General features: G+C 46.3%; 1 protein-coding gene across 1 annotated transcript; it reads left to right on the forward strand.

The window, feature by feature from the left end:
* Positions 1–1,762: 1,762 nt before the first annotated feature.
* Positions 1,763–10,454, forward strand: A4GNT (alpha-1,4-N-acetylglucosaminyltransferase; the record flags this gene model as incomplete). Its single annotated transcript, XM_080696410.1, has 2 exons — positions 1,763–2,173; positions 9,840–10,454. The coding sequence occupies 2 exons, from the start codon at positions 1,763–1,765 to the stop codon at positions 10,452–10,454; spliced, it is 1,026 nt and encodes a 341-aa protein (XP_080552536.1).
* Between the last annotated feature and the right edge of the window lie 806 nt (positions 10,455–11,260).

Below are 11,260 nucleotides of genomic sequence, written 5' to 3' on the forward strand. Positions count from 1 at the left end.
ACTAAGTTGCTGAGGCTGGCCTTGAGCCTGCAATCCTCCTGTCTCAGCCTCCCAAGCGCGGGGATTACAGGCGAGCCTGGCTAGAATCTGGGTTTTAATGGTGGGTAGACTCAGTTTGGAGTCACGGTTCTGCTACTTGCAAACTCTGTGATCTTGGCAACTTATTTAACTGTCTAACCTTCAGTTTGCTTCCTTGGTTAATTTTCTTCTTAGTGCCATTAATTTTTCAGTAAATTATTCTGGATCTTATTTGTCTGCAATCATATTTTCAGACACTGGCAATACTTCTGCCTCTTCTAATATTCTTAGTAGAGATTCTTTTCTTTTGTTTGATTGCATGGGTTAGAATTATCAGAATGACGTTGAATAGTTAACAGTAATGATGGATATCTATATTATAATCCTGATTTTTTGGGGGGCAGTACTGGGGATTGAACCTAGGGGTGTACTACCTCTGAGCTACACCCTCAGCTTGATTAAAAAAAAATTTTTTTTGTGGTACTAGGGATGGAACCCAGGGGCTTTCTACCTGAGGGCTATACTCCCCAGACCTATTTTATATTTTATTTTTGGAAACAGGGTCTCACTAAGTTGCTAAGTTGCTGAAAGCCTCACTAAGTAGCTGAGGCTGGCTTTGAACCTGCATGAAACAGCTGTTTCAGCCTCCCAAATACTGGGAGTACAAGCGTGCATCACCACACTCAGCTTTTTTTAAAATTTGAAAGGGAGTTTTGCTAAGTTGCTGAGGCTGGCCTTGAACCTGTGATCCTCCTCTCTCAGCCTCCCTAGTACTGGGATTACAGAGGCATGTGTCACCACAACTGGCTATATTCTTGATCTTAATAGGATGTTCAAATGTTTCATATGAAGTAGGGTGATTGCTATAGGTTCTAAAAGTCACCACTTGTCGGGTGTAGTGGCACATGTTTACAATCCCAGCATTCGGGAGGCTGAGACCGGAGGATCGCAGTTTGCAAACAGCCTTAGCTACTTAGTGAGGCCTCTGCAACTTAGTAAGACCCTGTTTCAAAATAAAGAATAAAAAATAGGGCAGGGGGTATAGCTCGGAGGCTAAATGCCCCTAGGTTCCATCCCAGACCCACAAAAGAAATAAAAAATAAAAAAATAAAAGTCACCACTTATTAGCTTGAGGAAATTCTTATACTTTCATATAACCATGAATAGATATCAAATTTGACTACATCCTTGGCATCTATTGAGCCAAAATGATCATATGGCTTTTCCTTTTTTATTCTTTTAAGAGAATGCATTCATTAACAATTTTTGTATTAATTAATTATTTTTCTATCAAAATCTAAGATAACCCTAACTGGTTATGATTATTTTTTTTAATACTGCTGAATTTGATTTGATCATATTTCATTTAGGATTCTTTTCATCTGAGATTATAAGCAATATTCTTTTTTTATATGGTGTGTGTGTGTGTGTGTGTGTGTGTGTGTGTGTGTGTGTGTGTCTAGGGTTTGAACCCTGGGGCATTCTATCTCTGAGCTATACCCCCAGCTCTTTTTAATTTTTTATTTTGAAACAGGGTCTCCTTAAGTTGCGGAGGCCCTCACTAAGTTTCTGAGGCTGGCCTCGAACCTGCGATCCTCCAGTCACAGCCTTCCAAGTCCTGGGAGTACAGGTGAATGACACCACACCCGGCTACAAATGATATCATTGCTTTTTGTGTGCTCTTCCTGTCGGGTTTGAACGAGCTCTGTTGGTTGAAGGCGCAGGCGGAGAGAGAGCTGCGGACATGCTGAAGGAGCTCCAGCTGTCCCTGTGGTTCATCCTGCTGCTGGTGTGTGGCTTCCTCTACCAGCTGGCGCAGAGGTCCAGCTGCCTCTTCTCCTGCCTGCCTCCCCTCAAGTCCCAGCAGGGCCCGGAAGCCCTCCTGAGCCAGGGACGAGGCATCGTGTTCATAGAGACCTCAGAGAGAATGGAGCCGCCCCCGCTGGTCTGCTGTGCCGTGGAATCTGCAGCCAACACTTACCCCGAGCAGCCCGTGGCCTTCTTCCTGAAAGGTCTCTGCAATGCCACCCTGCCGGCCTCAGACTCCAGTTCCCCGGCCTGGAGCCTCCTCTCAGCAATCGACAACGTGTTCCTCTTTCCTTTGGATATGAAAAGGCTCTTTGAAGACACACCCTTGATTTCCTGGTACACTCAAGTAAGTGTCGGGGGAAACTTAGAAAGCTAGTGTTGGGAGAAACCCACAGAAAACCTGCAGGAAATGAGCCACCCTCTTCACTGCGTAGACCGGTAGACCAAGCACAAGCACTCAGGCCAGAGGCGGTACTAGCACCCAGCCCCTGGGCTCTTGTTGGCCATCTTTCTCCCGCGGTGAGTCCCAGATTCAAGTAAACAGGAGACACCTAACCTGGGCTTATGTTTAGTTGGTGTCTTTAGCTCCTACCTTTAATTCTTTGAGGAGCTGGGTTATTTTGGAGGCTACTCTTAACCGAATGAATGATTTTTTTTATATCTTTTCTAGGTGTATGGAAAACTTATATTTCATTAGAGTTTTATTTATTTATTTATTTATTTATTTATTTATTTTTTGTGGGTCTGGGGATGGAACCCAAAGGCATTCGACCTCTGAGCTACACCCCCTGCCTGATTTTTTATTCTTTATTTTGAAACAGGGTCTCACTGAGTTGCAGAGGGCCTCGCTAAGTAGCTGAGGCTGTCCGCGAACCGCAATCCTCTGGTCTCAGTCTCCCAAATGCTGGGATTACAAGCGTGCACCACCACGCCTGACTTTAACTATGACTTTTTTAAAACTGACATCTTCTGAAGACTGAGGCAATATAGAATTCAAACCTCTACATTATAATATAATTATAATGATTTCACCTATGCAACCACCCCCACATCTACTGGGTAAAGAAAAGTTCTGAAGAAACGATACCACACACAACTGTAGTAGGTTTTTGGAGTATGATTGGATTAGAAATTAAATAGATAATAAAAAATATGTTAATTTTATAAATAAATTTTTTGCAGTACTGGGGATAGAACCCAGGGGCAATCTACCTCCGAGCTACACCCCCAGCCCTATTTTTTATTCTTTGCAAAGGGCCTTACTAAGTAGTAGCTGAGGCTGTCCGCAAACTGTGATCCTCCTGTCTCAGCCTCCTAAATGCTGGGATTACAAGTGTGCACCACCATGCCCAGCTACATAAAATTATTTTAAAAAAAAGCAATTTAAAAATCAACATCAAAGCCAGGCATGGTGGTGTATACCTGTAATCCCACACTTGGGAGGCTGAGATAGAAGAATTGCAGGTGTGAGGCCAGTGTGTGGTAACTCAGACTCTGTTTCAAAAATAAATAAAATAGGACTTGGAAGTAACCCAGAGGTAGAATACCCCTGGGTTCAATCCCAAGTAACAACAACAACAACAACAAGAACAAATTGACATCACAGTAATACCATTTCATCACAGACTAGACCCAATATCAGAACGTTGGTTTTTTTCTAGAAAGGGGAAGATAGTAAATATTTTAGGTTGTGTGGGCCGAGTGCCAGAATCGAGGATTTTATGTATGTTTGTGTGCTAGTTTCCCATGGCTCCTGTAAACAAATGCCCATGAATGTGGTGACCTTAAACAACAAATTTATTTTCTCAGATCTGGGGACCGGGGTCGCTAGCTTGCTTCCCTGGGCCCACGTGTAGACACTGACAGGGCCACATTCCCTGCTGGGCTGCTAGGGAAGGACTGTTCCCTTCCTCTTCCTGGCTTCAGGTGACTGCTGGCATTCTGAGGCCCGTGGCCCACCGCTTCCGTCTCTACCCCCCGTCCTCAAATCCCCTTCTCCTCTGTGTATGCAAAATCTCCCACTATTCCTCTGTGAAAGCATATTTGTGAGGGGTGTGTGTGTGTGTGTGTGTGTGTGTGTGTGTGTATGTGTGTAGTATTGGGGAAGAAATCCAGGGGCTTTCTACCTCTGGGCTACACACCCAGACCTATTTTATATTTTATTTGGAAACAGGGTCTCACTAAGTTGCTGACAGCCTCACTAAGTAGCTGAGGCTGGTTTCAAACCTGTGCGACCCTCCTGTCTCAGCCTCCTGTCTCAGCCTCCCAAGTGCTGGGATTACAGGGATTCCAAGCGTGAGCCACCAGACCCGGCCCTATTTGTGAGTTTTTAGAACTCATCTGTAAAGAGCTTTTCTTCACAAGAGGGGAAACGTTTACAGGTTCTAGGAAGCAGGACCTGATGTCTTCAGGAGGCCATTATTAGCCTCCTATGGTATTTTATAGAAAGAGAATAGTCTTGCCCCACTCTGCTTCGCTGCTCGAGGAAGAAGCTGGTGGGCCATGCAGGGCGGGATGGAGCTGGCATGGTCTTACCCCCACTGAATCTCAGATCCGTAAGTGCCTGACTCTCCTCCTGAAGACACCAGAAATGTCAGAACCACCCGGTGAGGAGGAGCCATTCAGATGGATTGAGTTTCCACCTGCTAGGTCCTGGTGGTTGCCAACCACAGGGTTCCTGGCAAGTGGGTGGCACTGCCCTGGCCGGCCCGGCAGGTGGCAGGCCTGAGAGGCTGGTGCTGGGAGCAGAGGGGACACTGTCAGTGCGGGCCTGCTAGAGGATGCTCCAGGGCCGCGCAGATTTTTCCTACACCTGAGCTAGACTCCCCTTACCTATATTGTGTTTTACTCTTTGGAAAAAGATCTCTAATTACATGGAACACAGCTTTTTACGTGTTGACTGGCCCTTGAGGTACAGAATCTTTGGGTGCCTGCAGGGTATGACACTAGGTGTGTACAGCATCCAGGTCACAACACCCTTAGGTGCCGAGCTGCAGCATGTTCTGCCCCAGCCAGGTCAGCACGGGACAGCTGGGGCCACCTGTTAGGGAGGACCCAATGCACCAGCACTTGCTAATGACCACTGGGCTTCTGCACCATAGCCCTTGATGAGGTCCAGGGATGAGTACTGTGGGCCAAGGGTGGGTGGACACCTGTGTTCTTTGCAGCCAGAACTTCAAACCCCTCTCCCTCCCTCCCTCCCTCCCTCCCCCCTCTCTCTTTTGGTACTGCGAATTGAAGCCAGAGGCATTCTTTTTTTTTTTGGTGGTACTGGGGTTCCCGGAAGCCCTTCTACCTCCAGGCTACACTCCCAGACCCATTTTTACATTTTTTTAAAATTTGGAAACAGGGTCTCCTAAGCCAGCGCGCGCGGCTGGCTTCGAACCTGCGCGATCCTCCTGTCTCTGCCTCCCAAGCGCGGGGATTACAAGCGTGCGCCACCACGCCCGGCAGAACCTAGAGGCATTCTACCTCTGGGCCACCTCTTAGTCCGATTTTGCTTCTTTATTTGGACACAGGGTCTCACTAGGTTTCTGAGGCCCTCCCTCCCTTAGTTCCCGAGGCTGACTTTGAACCTGCAATCCTTTCATCTCAGGTTCCCAAGTACTGGGATTATAAGTATGTGCCACCATGCCTGGGTCTTAAATCTATTTCTTCTTTTTTTTCTATATTTATATATATTTGGTACTGAGGATTGAACTCAGGGGCATTATTCCTCTAGGCTACACCCCCAGTCCTATTTTTTCTTTTTCTTTTTCTTTTTTTTTTTTTTTTTTTCTGTACTGGGGATGGAACTCGGGGGTCTTCTACCTCCAAGTCACAGCCCCTGCCCTATTTTTTTATTCTTTATTTTGAAAAAGGGTGTCACTGAATTGCAAAGGGCCTCACTAAGTAGCTGAGGCTGTCCGCAAACCACAATCCTCCTGTTTCAGCCTCCCGAATGCTGGGATTATAAGCATGAGCTACTACACCCAGCTCCCCAGCCCTAGTTTATTTTTAACTTTGAAAAAGAGTCTCACTAAATTGCAGAGGGCTCACTAAGTAGCTGAGGCCGGCTATAACTTATGATCCTCCTGTCTCAGCCTCCCAAGTACCGGGATTACAAATGTGTACTCCCACGCCTGGTACTCAGACCTCTTTCGGAAAGCCTTGTTGTGGGTTGGGTTCATGTTAGTCTAATGCTCACTCATACTATGGCAGGCTTCTTCCTGTTCCTGTGCAGCCTTTGATATCCTACGCCTCTTTGTTCACTAAGAATCACCAATCTTCCAACTAGTAATCATACTTATATTTATTTACTTATTTATTTATTTTTACCAAAACTTTCCTTCTTTGGAATGAGTAGATGTCTGAGGCTAGATTGTCTCAGATCAAATCCCACCTCTTACTTTGGACAAATGGCCGAACTTCCTGGTCCTAATTTTCCACTTGAAAAAATATGAAGTATCATAGAACCAGCCTTTGAGGCCCTGTGTGGTTGTGAAATGGCTTGGAACAATGATTGCTATATGTGAGCTGTTATTGTTTATGAGGTTTTCAGCAGTTGTGATCCATGTGGTTTATTTATTTATTTATTTTTGCAGTTCTATGGATGGAACCCAAGGGCATTCTACCTCTGAGCTGCACCCTATTTTTATTTTGAAACAGGGCCTCACTGAGTTGCAGAGGACCTCACTACGTAGCTGAGGCTGGCCACGAACCGTGATCCTCCTGTCTCAGCCTCCCGAAGGCTGGGATTACAAGTGTGCGCCACCATGCCCGGCTTATGTGATGATTTTTTAATAACTTGTGAAATCTCTGCAAAGTTTTATTTGGTATGCTTTCATTTAACTTTATGGCAGATTATTATTATTATCATTGTTATTATTATTTGGTGCTGGGAATGGAACTCAGGGGTAATCTACCTTAGAGCTACATTCTCAGCCCTTTTTTTTAATTTCCAAACAGTATCTCGCTAAGTTGCTGAGGCTGGCCTCAAACCTGCAATCATCCTGTCTCAGCCTCCCAATTACTAAGATTACAGTCATGTGCCATCACATCTGGCTTTTATTTTTGATTGAAAAAATTTTTGATATGTTAAAATTATATATAAACTTGGGATTTGTTGCAATATATTTGTACATGCACATAATTTGGTCAGTTTTATTCCTGAGTATCCTCCACTACAGCAGAATTTTAAAGGATTTAATTTTTTGTTAGCAGGCATGGTGATACACACCTGTAATCCTACTATTTGGGAGTCTGAGGTAGGAGGATTGCAGGCTTGAGGCCGGCCTCAGCAAGTTAGCTAGACCTCGTTAAATAAGCCAGGTGGACGATAGAACACACATGCAATCCCATTCCTTGGGAGGCTGAAACAGGAGGATTGCAGGTTTGAAGCAACTTAGCGAGGCTCTCAGCACTTTAGCAAGACCCTGTTGGAAAACAAAAAGAAAAAGGCTAGGGATCCATCTCACAGGCAGCGTGCCCCTGGGTGTGATCCTCAAAATAAGTAAACGAAAACAAAAAATCAAAGAGGGCTGGGGGTGTAATTTGGAAGTAGCATTCCCCTGGGTTCAATCCCCGGTGCCACAAAAGAAAAATAAAACTGCCAAAAGCCAAGAGTGGCTGCTTAAATCTCTTAACCGACATATTTAAATTGGTAAAAAAAATTTTTTTTTTTTTTTTTTTTTTGGTGGTGGTGGTACTGGGGTTCCTGGAAGCCCTTCTACCTCCGGGCTACACTCCCAGACCTATTTTATATTTTTATTTGGAAACAGGGTCTCTTATGCCAGCGCGGCTGGCTTCGAACCTGCGCGATCCTCCTGTCTCAGCCTCCCAAGCAGGGGGATTACAAGCGTGCCCACCACGCCCGGCAATGTTTTGTTTTTCATATTAAAAAATCTTAGCATTCCGGACACTGCTCTTTATACCGATTTGTTTTTCTTCCCTATAAAGTCATTTTGTCTTGCCATGTTTTAGCATTCGCAATTGTCTGTGACTCTACTCTCTCCTGACCAGCTGTATCTGCCACAAGTACGGGAATCTGACCGCTTCTCCCCCTCGCACCAGGTTGTCACCTGGGTCCCAGCCACCGCCTTCTCTGGCCCCCACCTGCCCCTGCTTCCGCCCTCTCCCTGCCCGGTTCCATCTCTGCTCCCTTCTGCGCCCTGGCCGTGGTGCGCCTGCCCTGGCCCTTGCTCCTGCGCCTAGATAGAACCTCTTCCCCCAGTGTGGCCTACTCCAGCCAAGTTCCCGCTGGAGCCCAAGGCGTACTGCCTTCTGCTTGGCCCCCTTCCTCACCCCTCTGCGAGCTTTTCCCCCTTTGTAGTCCCATGAACCCTCACCACAGTGGAGAGTTATTTGTTTATTGTCTGTCCCCTCCCAGGAGGGCTTTAGGCCTGTTTATTCACTTCTGCACCCTTGGCAGCTTCAACAGAGCTTGGCACATAATGTTCAGACCCTCAGTGAGTATTATTAATTAATGAACAAGCAAAAACATGCATGGTGTGTGTGTGCATGCGTGCGTGCATGCGTGCGTGTGTGTGTGCGTGTGTGTGTGGTACAGGGGATTGAACCCAAGGACATTCTACTTCTGAGCTCCACCCTCAGCCCTTTTATTTTTGATTTTGAAACGGTCTTACCAAGTTGTGGAAGCTGACCTTGAACCTGAGATCCGCCTATCTCATCATCCCAACTACATGCATTACAGGCATGTGCCACCATGCCTGGCTGGCATCATGCATTTTAAGATTCTTTGACCAATTTCTCATTTTGATTTTTTCCTCATTTTCGACTTACTGGTACCAGGGAGTGAGCCCTGGGGCATTCTACCTCTGAGTTCTACCCCAACTCTTTATTTTTTATTTTGAAACAAGGTCTCACTAAGTTGGTAAGGGCCTCATTAAGCTGCTGAAGCTAGCCTCGAACCTGCAATTCTCCTGTCTTAGCTTCCCACGTACTGGGATTACAGGCATGCACCACCATGTACTTAATTTTTTCTTTACTAACTCTTAGCATTTGAAGGAATTTTTTTTTTTTTTTTTTTTTTTTGGTGGTACTGGGGTTACTGGAAGCCCTTCTACCTCCGGGCTACACTCCCAGACCTATTTTTAATACTTTTTATTTGGAAACAGGGTCTCTTAAGCCAGCGCGGCTGGCTTCGAACCTGCTTGATCTCCTGTCTCCGCCTCCCAAGCGCGGGGATGACAAGCGTGCGCCACCACGCCCGGCACTTTGTTGTTTTTTAAACTCCTTCTTCAAAGTTATATATTGGTGGTTAATGTACACCCACGCTGAACAATGACTCAATTCATTGCAAAATTCCTGCTGGATTTCTTCTTTATCTTTCTGCTTTTTAAATTTATGTTTTGTTTTGTTTTGGTAAGGATAATTGAATCCACAGGCATTCTACCTCCAAAAGGGGCACCCCTTCAGCCCTTTTTATTTTGAAACGGGTCTTGCTCAATTGCTGACTGGTCTCAAGCCTGGAATTCTCCTGTTGCAGCCTCACAAGTACTGGGATTACAAGCGTGTGCCACCACACCCAGCGCCACAGCTTTAATTAATAATAATAATAATGATAATAAAAACTGGCTGGGAGGCTTAGACAGGAGGATTGTGGTTCACTGTCAGCCTCAGCTACTTAGCGAAGCCCTTCACAATTCAGTGAGACCCTGTTTTTAAAAAAAACAACAACACTAAAAAATAGGGCTGGGGTGGGGGTGTAGCTGGGAGGTAGAATGCCCCTGGGTTCTATCCCCAGTATTACCTGCCCCCCCAAAATTCCCAAAGTCTTTAAAAGCTGCTAAAATCTTTCCATTGATACTTATTGCTGTAAACTTCTTTACTTAGAGGAAATTGGGTGGGAGGATGGAGATAAGGTTGGAAACTTTGTGAAAGTGGGCTTGTGGTGGAATAGATTCAGGGGAGACTGGCTTGTGTCCCCCCGCCCCAGCTCCTCAGGGCCTGGCTCCCCACTCTGACACCCTTCCATCCTCTTACTTGGGCCTGATTTGCACCTGCTCCCACAGGTCAACAGTAGCGCGGAGAGATACTGGCTCCACGTTAGCTCCGACGCCTCCCGGCTGGCCATCATCTGGAAATATGGCGGTGTCTACATGGACACGGACGTCATCTCCATCAGGCCCATCCCCGAGGAGAACTTTTTGGCGGCTCAGGCTTCTCACTTCTCCAGCAATGGGGTGTTTGGGTTCCTCCCTCGCCACCCCTTCCTGTGGGGGTGCATGGAGAACTTCATCGAACACTACAACTCAGACATCTGGGGCAACCAGGGTCCCAACCTGATGACGCGGATGCTGAGGGTGTGGTGCAAAATCGGAGACTTCCGGGAGCTGAGTGACCTCAGGTGTTTGAACCTGTCCTTCCTGCACCCGCAGAGATTTTACCCTATCCCCTACCCACAGTGGAGGCGCTACTACGAAGTCTGGGACACAGAGCCGAGCTTCAATGACTCTTACGCCCTACATTTGTGGAACTACATGAACCAGGAGAGGCGAGCTGTGGTTAGAGGAAGCAACACCCTGGCGGAGAATCTCTACCGGAAGTACTGTCCCAGGACTTACAGGGACCTGATTAAAGGCCCAGAAGCCTCAGTGACCAGGAAGCTGGGTCCAGGTAACAAATAGAGCCAAAGCTGTGTGGGACTGGACGTGGCCAGGCTGCTACTGCCTCTCTGTCTCCGGTGTCTCCAGGGGTGGGGCTTCCCTGCAGCTCAGGGGTAACGATGTGCAAAGACTGGTGGCTATCAAACACAGAAAGGTATTTCTCTGTTCTGAAAGAGAAGCCTGAAGACAGACCCTCAGGGTAGGTACGGTTCCCGTGGTCTTCAGAGACCCAGGCCTGTCCCATTCTGAGCCATCCTGAGCCCCACGGAGCCGCTGGGCCTCCATCCCGTCCTGTCTGCATGTGAGTCTGTGAGTAGATTTGGAGGGCGCATGGACTTGAATCTTTATTTTTGCTGTACATTAAAATTTATAATTTCCTTCAATCACGCATGGAGGCCACAATAGTGGTGCCACATTGGTATTCGTGGCACCACCTGTGATTTTGCCATTAAATATCATAGGTATTTTCTTATCACATTGAGGTGTTTGCAGATGTCTTGAAATATTGTTTCCACCTGCACTACCTTCTGAACAGATGCTAGATCTTGCCATTTAATGCATAAATAAATAAATAAATATTATATCACAAAACTTTTGTTTGTTTGTGATACTGGAGAATTGAACTCAGAGGAATTCTATCTCCAAGTTACACCCCCAACCCCTTTCAGTTTTTTTCCACTTTTAAAGCTGGGCATGGTGGCACACACTTGTAATCCCAGCATTTGAGAGGCTGAGACAGGATGATCATGGTTCACAGACAGCCTCAGCTACTTAGGCCATTTGCAACTCAGTGAGACCCTGTTTCAAAATAAAGAATTAAAAAAATA

Source organism: Muscardinus avellanarius (genome assembly GCF_963383645.1).
Source record: "Muscardinus avellanarius genome assembly, chromosome: 5".
NCBI classification, from domain to species: Eukaryota; Metazoa; Chordata; class Mammalia; order Rodentia; family Gliridae; genus Muscardinus; species Muscardinus avellanarius.